The sequence below is a fragment of the Delphinapterus leucas genome, chromosome 8, assembly GCF_059928025.1.
Source record: "Delphinapterus leucas isolate spDelLeu-1000000601 "Yukka" chromosome 8, BTC_Dleu_Yukka2, whole genome shotgun sequence".
NCBI lineage: Eukaryota > Metazoa > Chordata > Mammalia > Artiodactyla > Monodontidae > Delphinapterus > Delphinapterus leucas.
Window position 1 is genome coordinate 8,929,786 of NC_143136.1, and position 21,335 is coordinate 8,951,120.

Sequence of the window (21,335 nt, forward strand, 5' to 3'; positions counted from 1 at the left end):
CTGATGTCTGCATTTATAGTGGGAGGATCTGAAATTGTTCTGTGAGCGTGTGCAGAGAAAGTTGCCCCCCTTGGGTGTGCGGCCGCCAACAGGAACAGCAGGATCCCACCCTGGCTTACCTGAGGCTCACAGTCACCCCCAAGTTCACCTCCCTACCCATTTGCCAAGGCCGATCTCTGTGTCTCTGGGTAGAATACACTAAAGAAACAGAATTCTTTTTTGGTTTGTTTTGTTTTGTTCTATTTTGGTGACAAGAGAGATCCTTGATGGAAAACCGGATCTGTAAGAAAAATAAGGACAGAGCCATGAGCTTAGACAATACTCTATGACCCCAGAATTCTGGTGGCTTTCCAGTTTTATAGCCTCAGGGTGAGGGTTTAGCAGCTAAGATCCTCCTGTGGGAAAATAAATTTAGGATTCAAATTTCTTCCATTCATCACATCCACTCTTCCTTTTGTCCGAACTCGGCCTCTCAAAGACTTTGTTTTTTCCCTTCAGGCTGTAACAAGCTTTTGCAAAGTGCCTGGCATGAACTGGGTGCCTTCTGCTTCCTCTCCCTTCCCCCAGGGATCCCAGCAGCTAAGACGGAGCCTCTCGCTTCCCAAACGCCAGGCCACCGTGGTGAGTTTTACTACATTCAGTGCCCAAAAGGAGAGGGGAAGCAGCCCCTTGATTTTAGTGCCGCATCATTCATTGGTGGGATGCAGAGAGAGAGGCTCTCCAAGCTTTTGGGAAGAAAATTCTAGAAACATGTTTCCCTGGAGAGGAGGCTCTGCCAGTGTCGTCAGATGGTTCTTCATGCTCTGGACTGAGAAGGACACCAAACTGCTTGTTCCCTCCCAGACGGTCTAAGAGCTGAGTCTACAAACTCAGCCCTCCCCCTACCACCAACACACGCGTGCACCCTGACTCACAGCACCCTCAGGGTGGCTTTCAGGGGCTAAAGCCAGAGAGGTCCCAGGCCAACAGGTCTGCTTTGAAGTTCCTCCTGCATATCACAGGCTACCATATCTTAAAACACACTTCCCTGTTGTAGTGGGTGCTGCTGGCTGCTCCCCCCAAATCCACTCACACACCTGCCTTCCTGGCGGGGGCCCCATTTGGGAGCATTGTTGCTCCCCTCCTTTGGCCACCCTTGTCCGTAGGGGCAGGGTGTGGGAGCAGATCTAGATTGGTCTAATCCAGTCATGAAAATTCACCCCCTCCATGCTATTAATTTGCTTAAGAAGGGGCATGAGGGATGTCCCTGGTGGTCCAGCGGTTAAGACTCAGTGCTCCCAATGAAGGGGGCCCGGGTTCGGCCCCTGGTCAGGGAACTAGATCCCGCATGCACGCCACAGCTAAGTTCCCACACGCCACAACTAAAGATCCTGCATGCTGCAATGAAGATCCCATGCGCCACAACTAAGACCTGGCGCAGGAAAATAAATAAATATTAAGAAAAAAAAGAAGGAGCATGAGACCCAATTCAGAGGCATGTCACCGCAATGAGGAGCCAAGTATACCAGGGGAGGGGGATCCTGGGAAGTTTTTCTTAACTCAAGAAGAGACACAAGAAGGAGGTGGCATTTTCCCTGCTTCTGGTTGTCAGGGTGTGAGGATATAATTCTGGGGCTCCTCCAGCCATCTGCCCAGGAGGGGAACTAGTGCGCCCTTCGCTGAGGGTGTCAGAGCCGGAAGTTGGAAAAGTCCCCAGGTCTCTGATGACACTGTTGAGTTCGCCAGCCCTGACACTTCCTGACTGTTTTGTTATGTGAGATAATCTCCTTACTATAATTTTGAATTAGGTTTGCTGAAATTTGCAGCACCAAGTAATCTAACTCATAATCCACTTGTAAATCAAGTCTTAAAGTGCCTTGTGGCATTTGGAAACCTACCAATTCACCCTTTCATTTTACAACTGAATTAAAAAGAGAGACATCAGAGCGATGCCATTGGTAGAACGCTTCCCAGTGTTTACTGGGAAGAACCTTAACCATGGGAGGTAGGTGAGTTTCATTCAACTGTCAAGCTAAGGAATTTTTCTCTTGAAGCAGTGAAAACCTTTTGCACTTGAAAGGGTCTGCATAGAGAGCCGTGGCTGAACATACAGGATGCCTGGGAAGGGGGACCTCAGTGAGCACCAGGGTTGGCCCATCTAGTCAAGAGGCCATGAGACCTGAACCTGGGTGCTGGTCCGGGGTCCTCCCTCTGTTCACCGTACAAATGGGGATGGGTCCTGGTGCCAGGATGGGGAAACACAGGCCTGCCTGTCCACGTTCAGGGAACAGGAGAACAAGCAGAAAGGAGCTGCTGGGTCCTTATGATCAGAGGTCACAGCTCACCAGCTCCTTCCACTGAGATACATCTCTGTTGCCTTTCCCTACCTGTGGACACTTTTTGACCTGAGCCTACCTGTTCTCCTTACCTCTGGAAACCTCCTGGGATCCCATGTGCTCACCTAGACCCAGAGAAGACCCGGAGCAGGTGTCTTCTCTGCAGACACCTTCCTTTACTATCAGACTTCTCAGTGTTGGCTTGATTCCTGGCCCTCTGCTCTATCCATGCTCTCTCCCTATGTCAGATATTGCTAATGACTCTTACGTTTACAACTAAGACCTGGCCTTTCCTGTGAGCTCCCTCTATGCCCCTACCTACCTGACATCTCCACTTGGTTGTCCAACATCTCAAAATTAACAACAAAACAGAACTCTTGATTTTTGTCCCCTCTTACACGTTGATCCTCTGGCAATGACACCCCAAACTTGGAGTCATCCTTGAGGCTTCTCTTTTCCTCATTATTTCATCCAGTCTCTCAGCCAGACTTGCTGGTGCAACCCCCGTAGTATAGCTGTTCACGTTCCCCTCCACAGCCATCACCCTGGTCCAAGCACCATCTTCGCCTGCCTGGACCAGTGCAAGTGAGTCCTACCTGGTCCTTCCCCGCACCCCCCCCCGCCCCTTCCCATTTTCTACCCAGCAGGCACTGTGATTGTTTTGAAATCTAAACCAGCAGCTTGAGATACTCCCCTATGAGGGGAGGATGAATGAGTTAATAAATGTAAAACACCCAGAAGCGTGCCTGTGTAAGGACTTGCTATTGCTCTGCTTCAGGGGCTGCCCACCACCTCTAGAATACAATGGAAGCTCCAAGGGCCTGCCTGACCTTGGTCTCCCCAAAAGTGGCATCCTGACCCCCCAACTCTAGCCATACTGGCGCCAGGATGGCCCCCAAACATGTTAAGAGTACTTCCTGCCTCGGGGCTACTGGGTTTGCTGTTCCTGCTGCAAGAACACTCTTCCCCCAGATTTGCACAGTCTGCCTCCTTCTGCTACATGTGCCTCAGTTCAGAGAGGCCTTTGCAGACCAGCCTGGCTCCAGCAGCGGCCCCTCCTGGTCAACCCCACCCCCCGCTCTTTATCAGACCAACTTTATATTTTTATTTCCTTGATAAAATTTACCACCAAATCAAGTGATCCTGTTTATTCACTGACTTGTCTGTGTCCACTAGAATGGAGGCTCCCAAGGAAGGGCTCCTTCCTGTCCTGGTACAAGGTAGGTGCCCAAGAAATATTTAATGAATGAATGCATTATTTAATTATCAAACACTCTCTCCCATCTGGACTCTGCCACCTTCTAGCTTGGATGTCAGATGTCTACATCTGAGTTATCACCTCTGCTCCCTTTGCCTGGGAGCCTTGGCTGGCTTAGATCCACAGACTTTACTAGACCTCAAAGTCTGAAGCCTAGCCTGGGTCTGTTTTTTTGTTTTTTTGTTTTTTTTGCGGTACGCGGGCCTCTCACTGTTGTGGCCTCTCCCGTTGCGGAGCACAGGCTCCGGATGCGCAGGCTCAGCGGCCATGGCTCACGGGCCCCGCCGCTCCGTGGCATGTGGGATCTTCCCGGACCGGGGCACGAACCCGTGTTTTCTGCATCGGCAGGCGGACTCTCAACCGCTGCGCCACCAGGGAAGCCCCCTAGCCTGGGTCTGTTGTTGGACTTGGCCATCCACTCACCACTGTGTCGTCACGTCTCACAGCACCTAGCGTGGTGCTGGGCACATGATTGGTACTGATGCGTGACAGCCGAGGTGACCCACTTCCATAGCTACACAGGGGGGTATGTGGGGGACACTGGGGAGCCGGGGTGGGAAATACCATGGCGACCAGTGTCTAGGAACGGCGGCTAAAACTTCTGGGCTTCCAGAAGATGCTTCCCTGACCCCTGCTGGTGGTGTGTCTTCATCAGACCCTCAGGCCCACAGCATCCACTGAATGACATGGGAGGTGACACTGCAGCCTGGCCCTGGCACGTCTGGAAGAAGCGGGGGCCTGCACATCTTAAGCACCCGAATGCCTATTAGCACTGATCCCAACGCTGCTTCCAGAACAGTCTCCAGAGGAGCAATTTGACAAAAGCAGAGGGTCACATGAGGAAAAGCCACCTCCTCAGAATCACCAGGCACGGGCTCTGGGGCTTGGGAAGGACCCTGTTTCAGGCCACTGCATGGGGCAGGGGTGCTGGCATAGTCTCCCTCTTCTCCAGGGAAACAAGGCGCCATGGGACAGAAGAGAGAGGGTCTGTCCCTGGGAGGACCCGCCTATCCTAACCCTGCATCAGGAAAGGGGCCTGCCCTAGGGAGACAGAGGAATCATCCCTCAGAGCAGAAGCAGAGCTGCGTGAAGTCTGCACACTGCGTGGTTTGTAAGTGATGTCAGTGACGCCAGGGCCCCAAAACAGGCCCCCCCACCCCCGCTGGCAACACACACACAGCTTTGGGGGATGGAGTGAAGACTGGATTCAGTCTCTGCGGAGCCTCTTTAACTTTGCAGACTCTCAGTTATTCGCGGGGAAATGACCTACACCATGCCCAGGGCAGGTTTCCATTCCAGTCCTCCCCCCCCCCCCCGCCCCCCGCCACCCCTTGCCTCCTTCACTTCCCCTCCTCCGCCACTCTCTCCTCCCACCCCCCAGGGCTCAGGGCTGTGTGAACTACAGTGTGGGTGAGACACGCACCCCTCCCTCGTGGACACTGAGACACTTCGGGTGGCACTGGACACCGAGTTCAATAATGTGGAATCACGGCCCATTCCCCTTATCTTTCAACCCTCTGGTTAAAGAGGGTCTTAGCGTGGAGCTGGCCAGTGTTAACATCCAACACTTGTCAAATATCTTTGAACACACAGGGCACTGACGTCAAAGCTGAGACTTTTTCAGGCACCCTATCAGCCAGAATTCCATGACATTTCGTTTTTATGGTATTTATATTTACTGTGTCTTTTTTTTTTTTTTTTTTTTTTTGCGGTACGCGGGCCTCTCACTGTCTGTGGCCTCTCCCGTTGCGGAGCACAGACTCCGGACGCGCAGGCCCAGCGGCCATGGCTCACGGGCCCAGCCGCTCCGCGGCATGTGGGATCCTCCGGGACCGGGGCACAAACCCGCGTCCCCTGCATCGGCAGGCGGACTCCCAACCACTGCGCCACCAGGGAAGCCCTATTGTGAGTCTTCTTTATGGCAAAGGATAGGATTTTCCATTTATGGCCAGTTTGAAAAGAAATGCATTTAAGTTAAAAAGGAAGCTAATTTAAAGAAAATAAGTGATCGATCCCAAAACATAGCTTGACTATATTTTGACTTCTAGTTTACTAGTTTTAATAAAACTAGTGTTTGTGGGGATCATTTTGTAATGTACAGAAATATCGAATCACTATGTTGTGCAATGTAACTCACACAGTATTGTAGGTTAATAATACTTCAAAAAATATATTAAAAAGAGTAATATTCCAGATTTCAAAGGTCAATAAAGTTTGGGGAATACTGAGTTAAAACATAATGATGGTGATGTCGCTGCTATGTTGAGTGCCTGTTCTGTGCCAGGCCCTATGCTAAGTGTTTCACGTGCATTTTTTTTATCCAGTTCCCCCCCACCCCAAGTGAGAGCTGCAGCATTATTATCTCCATTTAACAAGAAAACAAGGCATCAGGAGTTAAGGGAGTTGCCCAGACCCCAGAGATACTGGGTGTTGAAGGGGGATCTGATCCCAAGGCTTCCTGCCTCTGGAACCCAAGCTCACACCAGTGGGCTCTGCTGGAAGGAGACTCTAAGCCAAAACGCTTGAGATTGGGCGCCATCTTCACACTGCCAGTCGCCACCATCTACCCAACCCGTGACCAGGCCCTGCAGGGCTGCGCATCCCCTAGCTTGATCCTCACAACCATTGACCTTGGAGGTAGCTGTTATTCTCCCCACTTTAGAGATGCTACTGACCCTCACAGAAGTCAAGTAACGTGGCCCCGAACACCCAGCCACCAGGCAGCAGAGTCAAGGCTAGCACCTACGGCTCCAACTCCAAAACCAGCGTCTATCCAACAACCGCCACCTCCATGATGATAACAGTAACAAGACTCCCCCAGCTGGCCAGCTCTCTGCCCTCCAAGCACCTGGTCTCATACTCGTCTCATATTCCCAACGATCTCAAGATCTTCCCTATGTACAGATGAGGAAACTGAGGATTTCAACTGCTGTGGAATTTTGTGAAGCTTAAGGTGCTTCTCTGCTCTTTCATGAATGTCCCAGGATCAGGCAGCAGAGCCCTTGAGGAGATGGTGAGCTCTCACTGGAGTTTATTTTCCGGGCTGGGCTTCTGAGTTACCTTGAGCCTCTATTCCCACCACACGCCCTGCTGTGGCTGCTGGAGGCCTGGGGTGGATTGAAATGCTCCCATTACCCCCTGCCCCACCCCCATCACCACTTGTTAGGCATTCACCGCATGTGGACTTGACAATGGGGACAATTGGGGGTGCTCTTGGTACCCGCCCAGATCCCCTTTCTGGGCTGGCACATCCATCGCCCAGCTCCTGTGAATTATGAATGTTGGCTGCTAAAGGCTCAGAGCTGTCTCCTTCCTCAGGGACTTGTCCTCACCCAAATGGGAGCCGCTTTTTCACAAAGACATGCACTCCCCACCTCACCCTGTAGCCAATGACTGACTCACAGACGGGCATGAAAGGCCAACCCTCTGGGCTCATGGTGAGACCAACTCTGGTTGTAATTCACCCTCCAGAGCTCCCCAGGACTGGGCTAAGTGGACTTCCGCTGAGACCTTGTCCTTGCTCCACTCCTTCCCCTCCCTCTCTTGCCTCCCTCACTTTTTTTCCTCCACTAAATCCTGTGCACCCGAATCCCTGTCTCAGGCTCTGCTTCTAGGGAGCCCAGCCTGAGACAGGGGAGGATTGAAGATGTTGTGGAAGGCATGCTCCCTGCCCTCAAGGATCTTGCAATACAGCGTGGAGACAGGCCGCATATGTACATAAAAATCGTCTGCAGTGTGGGCTGGAATAGGCTGGAGAAAACAGTAATAACGAAGACGGCAGAAAGGCTCCACGGAACATGAAGTTCACAAAGGGTAGGTAGGGCTGGAAATGGTGTGACAGGCAGGGAGAAAGTTGGGAGGAAAGGCTCTGAGATGCATAGGACCCTCTGCCCCCGCGTCTCCCATCTCCTCCTATCTGGTGTCCACGACTAGGGGAACCAACCCCAGGCCAGAGGAGAGGTGGGAAACTCTGTTTTGAAGATCCCACAATGGGTCTAGCATTGTCCACGAGTGTCCAGGGCTGCCTGAGAGAGATGTGCCAGTGGACCCTGAGGCCAGAAACAAGTCACTCAGTTCTCAAGATTCCCCTGAGAGGCTGGGGGTTTCGCCCACCTCTAGAGACCTCCTCCATTCAGAGAAGAGACAGACATTCCATCAGCCCTGGGCTGCAGGAATGGTGAGTTAGTGGGCTTCAGGATCACTCTGCAAAGGGCCGTGGGCACGAAGGGGGTCCACATACCTGCTGGGCCGCAGGCCTGGAGACTTGTTCACAAGGATTCAGTGATGTAGTAGGCAGCTCCCAGGGCTCCCAGAGCCACAGCAACAGTCCCAAGGGCTCGGAGCACGCAAATTACGATGAGTGGAATGTTTACTTGCAGGTCTTCTGCAAAGCAAAGCAGAAAGCCCACAGGTTGGTGGGCAGCTGGGATTTAGTGCCTGTCTATATGCAGGGGAAAGTGGAAATTGTGGGGTCCCTCAGGATCACAGGAATGTCCATCTCCCCCTATGGCTCCTCCTCTCAAAGGAACACAACTCCCTGCACCCCTCCCAATAAAGCTCTACCACAGGACCCCCCAGGATCCGAGGATGGGCTGGCCTGGGATGCCAGCTCCCCTGGACACTCAGAGAGAAGGTGACAAAGGTAGTCAAGGCTGCCGTGTGCCAGGCCCTGTGCTAAACACCTCACATCCAGTGTCCTCCTCAAGCTTCACAGCCATCCTGTGAAGTAGTCCTACCATGTAGCTCTATTCTGGGGTTGAGGCACCTGAGGAAACCACATACTACACCTACCACAAAGGTGGTGGAAAAGCAAAGTATATGATTATGCTAATAATTGTGAGGAAGGCTTTCACAAGATGCAATATCCATTTGGACAAAAATCCTACTAAAGTAGATTCTTATCTAATGTGAATGTGTACTTAAAGCCCAGAGTCAACATTCCACTCCACAGAGAAATGTAAAGATTATGGAAGCAGGTGAAACTTGAGCAGAATTAGGACTGCATCCCGGCCAGACTGGAATCTGCCCCTCCCCGTCACTTTCCTATTTCTGAGCCTTGCCTTGTGCCTTTTCCTCCTCCTGGAAAGCTCTCCCTTTAAAATAGGCCATAGAGGATCCTAAAATCCTTTTAGATTCAGCTCAGTTACAACTGATACTACAACGTCTACCTGGACCCCAGCTCAGGAGTGAAGCTCTTTGAACATCTCCTATAGGACACGTATCACTTCCTGGCCTGCACATTAGTTTCTAAATGTACATATCTTAGCTTACCATGTGGACTGCACACTTTTTAAGGGTAAAGTTCCCTGTTTTGGTTTCCCTCCCAGTGCCTAGTATCCTTATGCAGAGTCGGTTTTCCTACTTGTTGGTTTATGAATCCATGGCACAATTTGGCACTAAATGGACAGAAGCACTAAGTGTGTGGAAGGACAGCTGATCATGGTGGGTGGGGGGCAGGCCCTTCCTTGACGGGACTTACCAGGCAGTACGGTAGTTTTAGCTCTGGCATATTCTCCCAACACACCTGGGTATCTGTTTGCCTCTCTTCATATGCCTGAGAGATGGTGCTTTTCACGAACATACAAGAGAGCGGGTTTGGTGGGGCAGGGGCTGGGAAGAGGAGCCGGATGGGGATGGAGGACGGGTCGGCTCAGCTTCTGGGCTGGGAGATGCCCAGGCGGAAGGCCTCTTCTGTGGACATTTGTGAGACCTGAGTATAAGCGGAGCTGCCCTGGGGCCCAGAGCTGGGGGTAGGCGGAGGCCCCTCTCCAGCCCTTGCGCGTAGCCCTGCGCCACCGGAACAGGTGAGGGACATCTTCAGTCCAGTTCCCTCAACAGGGATCTTCCCATGAGAGGAAGTGGCGGCCACCTGGTGGCTTCGTGGGAGAGGAAAAGAAGGGCAGATGCTGCAGGCGATGCTGTGTGGGCCTCCGGGTCACGGACAGACCCCTGTGGGGCTGCCAGGAACAGCCCGAGACCCGCTGAAGGGGGTAGAGGTCTTCCTGGCACCAAGGGTTGTGTGATTTACATCCGTATTTATCTCTAAATTCCAGGGGGCGCTCATGTGCGGGTCAGGAGCCGGAAGCGTTGGGCTATGGCTCAGGCTGCGGAAGGAGCTACAGGGACTTTAGGACGGACTGCGGGGGAGTGTGCTGTGAGCAAGGAGGCTGCCTATGGAGCGACGAAAAATGAACCCCAAAGAAGCCATGCCCGGTAAGGAAGAAAGTCGTCACCTCTCCATGAAGGTGGGGTACCTGGGCCTGGGGCTAGTCAGAAAGGCCCGGGTGCCAACCCCCAGGACGTGGATTTCCTTTGGGCCTGGGAGTCCCGAGAGGAAGAAGTTACACACGACTGCTAATACACTGTGTGCCCCGAGGGCCCAGCCCCCCCACGCGCCCTAGGACCTGTAGAAGGTGAGGAGGTTTGGGAATCCTCTCCCCGGCATGGTCGGCCAGGCCCGAGGCAGAAGGACATCGAAGATGCGGCTATGGCACAGGCCCAGACGATGCCAGCAAGCAGAGCTGCCAGGACAAGCAGAACAGGAACAGAAGGCGCGCGGGCCCGCTCGCGTCACAGACCCTGCTGGACAGAGAAGGAGAGAGGTGAGGGGCCCACTGCCTGCGGGAGGTGTCCACACCAGGAGTGGCGTGTGCAGAGGAGAGAGGACCAACTGCATGGGGAACTAGTTGTCTTCTAGACTGGTGCTACCTGGGAATAATACGAAGAACACCGATGTAACAGCTGACACCTGTACAGTGTTCTGTACAGCATTATCCATCTCATTCAATCAGAACAATCCTGTGAACAGGAATATGGTTATTCTCAGCGTACAGATACGGAAACCGAGGCTCAAAGAATAGAAGAGACGTGCTCTGATAGCAAGGAGATGGAAGAAGTGGGCTTCGACGCAGGATTTCTAACTCAATTCTGTGCTCTTTCCGTGGAATTCACAGGAAGGGACGGCAGCAGGTGACTGTCCATCCTAGGAGAAGTGGCACTGAGATTCCTGCAACCGGAGCGGCCCCGTTCCATTTCTCTGGGGCTCTCGGATTCAACCAGAAGACAACTGCTACTCCAGTGGACAGTCTTTGAAATACTTCCCCAAGCTCACCTCCCATTGCTGTCCTGGGCTGTGGGTCCCAGAGGAACGTGGAGAGGTAATAATTGATTTTGCCTGTGTGAGTTCCCTCGACACGCTCCAATGCTCATTTGGACCCTGGCTACCCAAGAAGATGGGGGACCGCTTTCCATTGGACAGCCGTTCCATTTTCAGAGAGAGCTAACTGTTGGATTTTTTTTTAACGCTGAGCAGAAATCTGCCTTCTCCAGTGTTTTCCAAGGGTAGGTCACCAGATTTAGCAAATAAAAATACAGGACGTCCGTGCAATATTCATAACACACTTATTATACTAAAAAATTATGTGTTGCTTATCTGAGATTCAAATTTGACTGGGTGGCCTGTATTTTATCTGGCAACCCTATCCAGGGACCCTTAGTCAGACATCTGAGGACAACATGGAACAAATCTACTCACATCTTCCAGCTGACAGACATATCCTCCAATTCCCTCAACCGGCTCTCATACACCAGAAGGTTCTTGCCTCCCCCCCACCCTTCTCATCCCCCCAACCTGGACTATCTTCCTTGGACTAGATCGCTGGGCATCTTTTACAGCACACAAGTGGCCTGATGAGGACAGAGTAAAGCGGTATGACCACCTCCCTTGTCCTTAACTGTATTCTTGTACTAATGCAGCCTTGGTGTGGTTATTTTCTAGCAGCCACGTGGTACTTCTGACACCCAGCGAGCTAGGATTACCACCGAGCCACGCTGAATGTTAATATGTTTGTGAGGCTGTCTTCAGGGAGACTCAGTATGGTGAGGAATGACAACACCCAGGAATCCTGGTCTCCTGGGTAAAAAAAAAAACCCAACCCCCTCGCACTCCCCACGCACCGTTCCAGAACACACGTTAACCATGCATCACTACCCAGTAAGAAAAGTACCAGCCCCTGGGGCAGCCCTGGGACTCCATCAGCAGGAAGGCTAGAACCACTCGGGCAGGCAGGCTGCCCACCTGTTTTGCTGGATCGAGGGGATGCTTTCGTGCCAGTGTCCGGAGACACGACGCCCCGAGCCCAGCGGCTGACTTCGGGAGATGGGAGAGCCTGGGGCACGGGCTGCGGGGGGATGGATTCACTGCTGGGCTGTGAGGTGACTCCAGAGCTGGGCGGCGGCGGGGTGGGCGGGGGGCTGGGCGGCTGCGGGCTGGATCCGGTGCCTTCGGAGCTGGCGTGCTGGGAGGCGGAGCCTCGGCGCCTGGCCTTCGACTTCTGCCCCTTGCCCTTCTTCATGGTGGGTCCTCCTCACCTAAACGTGCACCTACGTGGATCTGCCTAATCTCCTGACTCCCTCCCCGAGGGGCCGTGTGCCCCTGCCCTGCGGGGAGGCTCTGGCGTCCGTCTGAGCCCAGGGCCCACAGGAAAGGGTCACCCACACCCCTCCTGTGAGGTCACAAAAGCCAGGGTGGCTCCCACGGCAGGGTGCTGGGGACAGTCTTCTCTGCCGACACCAGCCTGCTGTCCTCCCTCCTCCTCGGCTCCTGCGGATGGGTGGAGAGCAGCTGCCGCGCCCCTCACGGACCTGGGCACCTGGCGAACGCTGGCCTCGGGGCCCGTGGAAACTTGGACGCCCACGATTCTGTCCCCCGAGCGCCTCCTTCAGGCATCTGCTTGCTGGTGTGTTCCTGGGTCCCTGTATGCTGTTCCTCTTTAACACACCCTGGCTGTGATGCTCGCTCTGTCACTGGTTTTCACATACCCCCCCAAAGCAAACAAACGGACAAACAAACAACTTCACCATGCATTTTGTGAGTTTTAGGTAACTAAAGATCTGGGGGTCCGTGGAAGGCCCGCAGCCTTCTGCTATGTCAGTTGTCTCCCCCACCCCAGATTATCCTATACGGAGCGGCTTCCCCCTTCTCCCAAAGCCGGCCCTCCCCGCTATGGGAAAGGGCTGGGGGGGTTTCCCCAACTTTGATAAGAACCATCGCAATTGGCAAAAGAATTTCCCCTAAAAACACAACAGCTGTTTGGAAAACTAAACTGAAACTCACTACACTGACAGCTGGCAGACCACCTCTCAAACTCCCAACTTGTCCTGCCAATTAGGGGACTGTGACTCTTCCTCGAAGTTAACAATGTAATTTTCATTTTAGGAAAGAGCACTTTAAAAAGACAACCTTAAACTTCACACTTTGACTGCAATGTAGAACGTGTTCACATTAGGAGACTCCGCCTCCACCATTAATGCACCACTAGGTGGGTGAGGTTTCGACTGAACCCCTGGAATCTGGGGACTCATACGCTTGCCCCAGCATACGGTTTAGGGCAGACCTACCTAGGAGGAGCCCTCACATAAGGCCAGACCTGACATGAGACATAAAATGGACAGGACGTATTTTAAGGATTATAGAGCCTGAAAAGACCTTAATGATTCTTTTTTGCAGAAGAGAAACTGAGGTTCAGAGAAGTTAAATTACCTTCCCAAGGTCACACAGCTGGTTGGAGGCATCGACAAGGCTAAAGTCCCATTCGGGGCTCTTTCATTTCATGACTCCAGAAGGCAATAGGGGGTCAGATAATGATACAGGCCTTAAAATTGATGAATTTTAAAACCCCTCGATAGGACTGAAGAAAACAAAGGCATGAAGGATTAGAAAGGAAAGGAAGCTCAGACCAAAGAAGGTGGATTGAATTTGGTTGACCCTTGGCGTGTGGATGTTCACGGAACAAGTGAGTCTACAAGAAGGTGGTAATTCCCTGAAGTTGAGAGCAATGGATCCCTCGGCGGGGGATTCAGTTTTGAATCAGAGAGACTGGAAACCTCAGTCAGGAACACTGTCCAGATTTAGCAGACAGGTCAGGAACTCCTAAGGCATTTATGTCTGCAAAATTCGATTTTCAGGCACCAACGGCCACACCAGGTTGACCGAGGGCCACAACCTCGTTTAAACCAGGGTTTCTCAACCTCAGCCCTATTGACATTTTGGGTCAGATAATTCTTCCTTGTGAGGCCGTCCTTCACTGGAATTGGTTTAGTAGCATCCCTGGCCTCTGCCCACTAGATGACAGTAGCAAAGATCCCTCCCCCGAAGTTGGGACAATCCAAAATGTCTACTGACATTGCTAAATGTCCCCAGGATGTTGTGTGCTTGTGTGTGTGTGTGTGTGTGTGTGTGTGTGTGTGTGTGTGTGTGAGAGAGAGAGAGAGAGAGAGAGAGAGAGAGAGAGAGAGAAATTGTCCCAGGTTGAGAACCACTGGTTTAAATGAATTAGAGAGGGGCAGACATATATGGGTAGGATTCCCTGGTAGCAATGAAAGAAACATTCCATTTCACACCAAGGAGCCAAACAGGACACAGATAACAAATCCTTGTTCCCCAGGAGAGCGATGAAGGAAACACAGAGGGTCAGGCTTCAGGAGGAGTGGGGAGTTTTTCCATGACAGTGGAGAAGATAGCAAGCGTGATCCCAAGAAGCAGAGAGACGGCACTTGTGGAGTGAGAGGTTGTCCCAGAAGGATGAGGAAGAATGGCGCTGCAATAGTTTTAGCTAAAATATCTTCCCCTCTGCCTTCTGGCTTGAGCACACGTTTCAAGCCCGGAAGCCTGACACCTCTATAACACAGTCACGGCGCACTGTCCCAGGCTTATCGGCCACCTTGCTGCTACCGTGTCCAGCTCCAGCCGACCGTGAGCACCAGAGGTCTGGTGAACACGCCTCACTTTCCTGCACTTGTGGAAGCCCTTTCCCCTCCATCAAGCCCCTCTCCCTCTCTGTCAGAACACTTCCCATCATCAAGATTCACCTCAAGTGGACCCATCTCCTCATAAAAAGCCTTTCTGTAGGTCCCCAACTGGAAGCAATCTCTCCCTCTCTGGGCCCCAGATCACAACCTACGTGGGGTTAGAATGATTTCTATCCTCGTCTTCTCTAGGGCCAAAGTCCAGAGAAGGGGCTCAATGCAGTCTGCTTGAAGGTGACGGTGGGAGGCCAAGGAACACGGGGAATCGTTGAAGGCAGGCTGGGTGTGGCCGAGGGGGGACAAGGCACCTTGGAGCTGCATCACGAACGGCTTGTTTGCAAAGATGGCCTGGGATTTTCTGGACTTGCCTGAGGATCATGGTTGGAACAGCCCCCAGGCAAGGGGCTTTCTGAAGCAGGAAAGCCAGCCATGGGAAGACCTCGTGGACTATTTAGGAGAGAGAGAAGAACGAGTCTAAGGGGCTCAAAGTCAGGTAGTCAGGATGCGGGCCTGACCAGAGGGTCCCTGGTAGTTCTCGCCCTCTGGATGCATCTTGGGCACCCAGAACAAGCAGTCACCGTTTGTCCTGAAACTAGCATCTTAGATCTGGATGGCACCACAGACAGCAACTGACCCTTCACCCCCACGTGTCAGAAGGACAGCTAATCGGCGGAGGAGACAACGTGCTCTGGTCACCAGCAGAAGGGCATCAGAGCCTCCCGGGAGCGGGCTGTGGACTACGGAGCCCAGAGCACTTCCTTCTTCCCAACTGTTGCCCCTGGAAGGGCTCTGGGCAGCAGAGGCACTTGGTGCTCATTTAGGAGCTGGCCGGTGGCCCAGGGCCCTCAGACCGACAGATTAACCCGCTGGGGCCACAGGCCTGGATTCCTCGATAGGAAGGGTTTCAAGGGCTGTGGCTAAGAATCCTGCATTGGGGGCGAGGCGCGCGGGGGACCGGGGCTACTCCAACACAGCGCCTTCCTTAGAGGGTTGTGAGGATTAGTCGTGAAAAGCCCTTAGGACAGTGCCTGGCTCACCATAGGCATGTTTTTTATGGTAGTTGCGATTCCTTGGAGGAGACTAAGGAACCAAGCAAGGAATAGTGGACGTGGAGAGGAGGGGATGGGGCTGGGAACTACAAACTCCCGAATCTGGACCTTAGAAAAGCTTGTTTGGGAGCAGTGGGCAAGGCGGAAGGGAGTCGGGTGGATTGGTGGGAGGTTTAACCACACATGAAGTGAATTCGAACATTTTTGACCCGAGATTACCCCAGCGAGACACCTGGGGCGAGAAATCTAGTTCATATTTACCCAAAACGGAGTCACGTGGAGGCGTTAGGAGAGGGACTGTGACACGGGGGATTTGTCTACTACTTGGGACCAGCAGGGTCAGGGAACTCCCTCTGTATTAGAAGTGTCCCACCCGGGGACGCTCGTGGCAACTGGCGTTCCGGGCCCCCGCCCTCGGGCCCCTCACCATCCGTCTGGGTCGCCCGATCCACTAGGGGGACGCAGCCCGGCGACGCGCCCTTGTGCGCTCGGCTGGCGGCCAGCTGGAGGTCCAGGGTGCCCTCGGGGCGGCTGGGGCAGAACACGGCCGTGTGCACCTCCACGGAGGCGCTGTGCGGGGCGAAGGCGCTGCAGAGCAGGGTCTCCATGCGGCGGCGCGCCTCGGCTGCCTCGTCGCGCCGGGGCTGCACGACGATCCCGACGAGCGCGGCGGGCGGGCGGCGGCCCTGGTCGCGCACCTGCTGCAGGAGCAGCTGCAGCCGCGGCAGCTGAGAGCGCAGCGCGGACGCGCGGCGCGACACCAGGAGCAGCCGCGCGCGGGGCGAGGGCGCCGCCGGCGGCTGCCTAGGGTCTCGGCAGCCCGACGCCGCGTCTTCCGCCAGCCCGGAGCCGGAGCCGCAGCCCGAGCCGCCTCACGCTTGCGCTCTTGCGAGTCCCCAGCCTTGCGCCGGTCGCAGGGCTGCTTCTGCGTGCAGCGCTTGGACTTGGCGGCTGGGCAATCGGCGCACCTCCGCGAACTGTCTCCGGAGCGCTTGAGCCTCCGCCTCGCTCAGATGCTGGAGCTGCTGTGGCCGCTCGTGGCTCGGATGGATGAGGGCCGAGAGGGCTGATCGGTCGGGCCCTGCTCCAGAATGTTCTGCAGCGTCACACAGCACTCGTCCTGCTTCCAGAGCTCGCGCAGCAGCACTACCTGGCCGTGGCCCTCGATGGACTGAGCGAGGGCCTGTTGCTGCGGCTCGGCCTTCCCGTCCCCCGGGGCCCTGGAGGGCTGGGCCCCGGGCTCCATGTCCGGTCCGGCTCTCTTGCCCCTCTGGGCCGGGGCCTCCGATGGCCAAGGGAAAAGCTGCCCTTCCCTGGAGGATGTCACAGTACCCCTGCGCCCTACCTCTTCCTGTCGTGACCAAGGGCCTCTGCCCCCTATTCTTTGGAAATCTTCCAACACAGGGAAGTTGCTGTGGGTGCCAGTGTAACACTGGCAGTGACTAGTTTCGCTATCATTTTGTATATCTTTGGTGTCAAAAGGACAAATCCCTTTATCCCAGGGATGGATCATTGTGCCCAAGCCTCCAAGTAAAATGGATTTTTGGGCACTCAGGGCATTTAAGAAGCAGGGGGCCCGGATGCTCACTGCGCCTGGAAAGTTTGAATGGCAGTGAGGAACAGAGAGGCTGGTTCTAGGTGGCTGCACCCTAGGAGGGAGGCCTGGCTGCTGTCTGGGTGATCTGGCAGCCAGAGTCCTGAGCTGTTATACACTGATGGGGCTGCAGGAGATGCTTAGGGGGGTCCCCTCAGTTCCAGCCTTCTCTGGGTATGCATTTGAGAAACTCAGTCTTTCCTGCCTCTGTTTCTCCTTTACACCTCACACAGAACACTTCACTGCCACTTCTGGCCACCAAATGTGTGGGTTCCCCCCCCCCAGACAATTCTGTATTCTACGATTTTACTCAGTTCTGACACTATCCACCTGGAGAAAGGGTAAAGTCTCACAGGTTAAGGGTGCTGTCCCACAGGATGGCCCCCCTGCTTCCCCCATGCTGATCCCAAGTCCAGGTTATTACCTGTGCTTCTGACTGATGAGCTGTAAACAGGGGGCTCCCATGACCCCCTCCTCAGGTTTGATTAATTTGCTTGAGTGGCCCACAGAGCTCAGGAAAAGTTTACCGGTTTATGACAAAGGGATATGATAAAGGATACAGATGAACACCCAGCTGGAGGAGATGTATGGGGCGAAGTGTGCGTGGAGGGGTGTGGAGCTTCCGTGCCCTCTCCGGGTGCACAACTCTCCCCGCACTTGTGTTTACCAACCGGGAAACTCTCCAAATGCCATACTGTTTGGGGTTTGGGGAAGGTCTCCTCACGCAGGCAAAATCAATTATTAACTCCATTTCCAGCCCGTCTGCCCTCTCTGGAGAATGGGGGATGGGGCTGAATATTCCAAGCTTCTAATCATGGCTGGTCTTTCTGGTGACCAGCTCCCATCCACAAGCCCACCCAGAGTGGCCTCATTAGAACAAAAGAAACTCCCATCATCCAGGAAATTCCAAGGGATCTAGAAGCTCAGTCCCAGGAACCAGGGTCGAAGACCAAATATTTGAACAAGAGATACTCCTACTGTTCTTATATATATATATATATATATATATATATATATATATTCTGTTATCTCACAGGGCACCAGAGGTCTGTCAAAGTGCCAGGGAAGATCTTCAGGAAAACAAAACAAAACAAAAAGCATTAAAACTCCTTATCTGCCTAGCACATGAGGTGAGCAGAGAGAGCCTGGGGGAGGGAGGACAGAAGTACCCAGGACAGCCGCAGTGACTGGGAACTCAATGGTGGGGAAAATTTTTCCATTTATTATTATTTTTTTTAAATGGACTTTACCAGGTTGCTTAAAATGGTTTTGAAAAATATAAAGATTAAAGACTCTGAAAAGCAAGCTGCCAATCAGAAAACTCTGAGCTGGAATCCTGCTAAAGGCTCCAGAAGCCCCAGGCCAGGTAGCCTCGGGAGGACTAGGTGAAGGCAGAAGCCCCCAGCAGCTTTGCAGAAGCAGGCTGGACGGTGTTGGGGGGACTCTTTCTTTCTCCATTCTGGTTTTTCAGCCTTGGCCCAAAGAGACCCAGCTCACCCTCCATGTGGACAGTGTTGATGAGGACATTCCAGCCCACTTCCCTTTCCGCAGTGAATCTGAGCAGTCAGAGTCAGGAATTTATTGGGTGCCTTTCTCTAGAACACTGGCTCACTGTCACTGTGGGGTTTTTAAAAATTAATTAATTAATTTTTGGCTGCGTTGGGTCTTCGTTGCTGTGTGCAAGCTTTCTCTAGTTGCAGCAAGTGGGGCTACTCCTCGGTGCGGTGCGCGGGCTTCTCGTTGCAGTGGCGGAGCACGGACTGTAAGTGCACAGGCCTCAGTAGTTGTGGCTCGCGGGCTCAGTAGCTGTGGCTCGCGGGCTCTAGAGCGCAGGCTCAGTAGATGTGGTGCATGGGCTTAGTTGCTCTGCAGCATGTGGGATCTTCCCGGATCAGGGCTCGAACCCGTTTCCCTGCCTTGGCTGTGTGACCCAGTCCCTGGGTCCCTGCATTTTAAAATGATGTTAGTTTCAGGACTTCCCTCGTGGCGCAGTGGTTAAGAATCCGCCTGCCAAGGCAGGGGACATGGGTTTGAGCCCTGGTGCAGGAAGATCCCACATGCCGCAGAGCAACTAAGCCCATGCACCCGCCCCACAACTACTGAAGCCTGCACACTTACAGTCCGTGCTCTACAACAAGAGAAGTCACTTCAATAAGCTGGCGAACCACACCGAGGAGTAGCCCCCGCTCGCCGCAACTAGAGGAAGCCCGCACACAGCAACGAAGACCCAATGCAGCCAAAAATAAATAAATAAAATAAATAAAAATTTAAAAAAAAAAGATTCTAGTTTCATCCAGGATGAATCAGACCTGCCAACCCACCACACAGGTGGACCTGAGTGTGGACTCTCAAGATTAGATCACCACGGGACATAGGAGGCCCTACGTGGGCCTGGGCTTGACCTGTGCTTTTTAAACCAGTTTTTATCAACAAGTCCTGAACTGGGGAGTGCCAGTTTAGGAAGGACTAGTGGTCCCAGACTCCCAATACACAGATTTGAACTGTAAGGAAGAAGGGTGCTTTCCTCCCCTGCTCTCTCCCCACTGACTGGGGGAAACAGCGGGTCAGGGCCGCCAGGAGTCAGTGCTGTGCCCTTCGTTGCCAATTCAACCGTCAGGGGAACAGTTATCAGAGGACCCTCGTATTTAACTGTCTGACAGAGTAGGTTGCCTTCACCAGAAGGTTAGGACTCAAGTGTCACTGACAAAGGGTCCCACCTGGGCCACGCCCCTGGGCACAGTGAAGCCACGGCGCAGGGAGAGGAGCAGAGAGGTGGCAGGGCTCCCAGCCCCTGTGGGACCCTACAGAGCAGGAAGATGAGGCTGGAGTCCAGCCATCCCTGCGGTTCTCTGGGCCCAGGCCTTTGGGGGTCTTTTTTGGGGCAGGAGAGAGAGAGACCTAAGAATTGACACTACAGGCAAGGGCTCTATGAACTGGTGTTAAAGAGGGAATACTAAGACTCCTGAGCATACACTTTGAAGGGGAGCAGAACATGCCACCCCAAAACCAAAATGTGCCCCTTTGGCATGTGGGTTATTTTGAGGTGAAAACAATCAAGACGCAGCAAGCTTAGGAAAAGATTTTTACCTCTCCCTTAACTGCCTAAAAGAATTTAGATAGGGGTGTTGTACCAGAAAGAGAGCTATTACCGGAGAAAACTTACCAAAAAAATCAGAGAGACTTACCTGCATGGCAGGGCAAACATCTGATGCCAAACGTTTGCTCTTCTCATCTTCCTGTGAACGGCCCTGCTCCCCTCTGGAGCCCCAGGCCCCTATCCCATTCCTTAGCTTAGGATGGTATAGAAGCCTCAAACGCCTGACTGCATTGGAGTCTCGTATCTTTATGGGGGCTCCCGCATGTACAAAATTAAATTTGTTTTTCTCCTGTTATTCTGTTTTATGTCAATTTAATTTTTAGGCCAACCAAAGAACCTACAACTTTAAACTCTTTCATGGTTCATCCAAGTTGATGTAGCAAAGAGGTCCAAAGATACACTGTCCTAGAAAGAACAATTATTTCTTCTGAGGTCAGTGATCCAGGGGTGGTGTGGAGGCTCTTCTATCCTCAACAGGTAGCTTCCTTTCCTGTTTCCAGGGCAGCTGGCCCAGGACCCTCCATCTCCCCAGCCAGTGGGAGGATGGAAAGGCAAGAGGGAGGGGAGGGCAGCATCCTTTCTAGGGCACGACTCAGAAGTTAGGCACATCATGTCCATTCACATTCCACTGGCCAGAACTAGCTACGTGACCGCGTTGGCTGCAGGGAAGGCTGAGAAATGGGGCCTCTGCTTGGGTGGCCAGGCACCCAGGTAATCCTTTGGCATTTCTATTACAAAAAGGAAGAAGGGGTGAGCAGATACTGAGGAACATTTAACAGATTCTCCTTGGTGTCTAATAATAATTGCCCCCATTAATTGAGATCCTTCTACTTGCTAGATGTTTACTTATATCACCTTTAGTGCAAGCCAGCAATGGAGAGAGCACCGTCTCCAAGCTACAGATGCAGAAACCGAGGTTCGGAAGGTTAGGTAACTTGTCCAAATTCAACCAGCTAATGAGCGGTAGGTCTGGGATCTAAATCCAGATTCGACTGGCTACAGATTATAGGTGGCTGCCAGGACACAGTGAGTACCACAGCATCCTGAGGCTGAGAGGTAGGGCTGACCCTCTCTCATACTGGCTTCTGGAGGCTAATCCTGGCTGTGGTGGGTGGTGGAGAAGGGGACGGAAGAGATGGGGGAGAGGGGAGCCCCTGGGACAAGCCCCCCACTTGGTTGCAGAGGCTTCTGGATACACGGTTTTATGGGCACAGTG

At 53.2% G+C, this 21,335-nt stretch overlaps 1 protein-coding gene and 1 pseudogene across 1 annotated transcript; both read right to left on the bottom strand.

Annotated features, from left to right (window-relative positions):
• Positions 1–7,851: 7,851 nt before the first annotated feature.
• Positions 7,852–12,418, bottom strand: SPATA3 (spermatogenesis associated 3). The gene is made up of 3 exons (XM_030760456.2): positions 11,651–12,418; positions 9,978–10,152; positions 7,852–7,957 (listed from the first exon to the last, which is right to left on the bottom strand). Exons 1-3 carry the CDS (start codon positions 11,925–11,927, stop codon positions 7,852–7,854), a joined length of 558 nt encoding a protein of 185 aa, XP_030616316.2. The 5' UTR covers positions 11,928–12,418.
• A 2,901-nt stretch (positions 12,419–15,319) lies between these two features.
• LOC149748503 (uncharacterized) lies at positions 15,320–17,105 on the bottom strand (annotated as a pseudogene).
• Between the last annotated feature and the right edge of the window lie 4,230 nt (positions 17,106–21,335).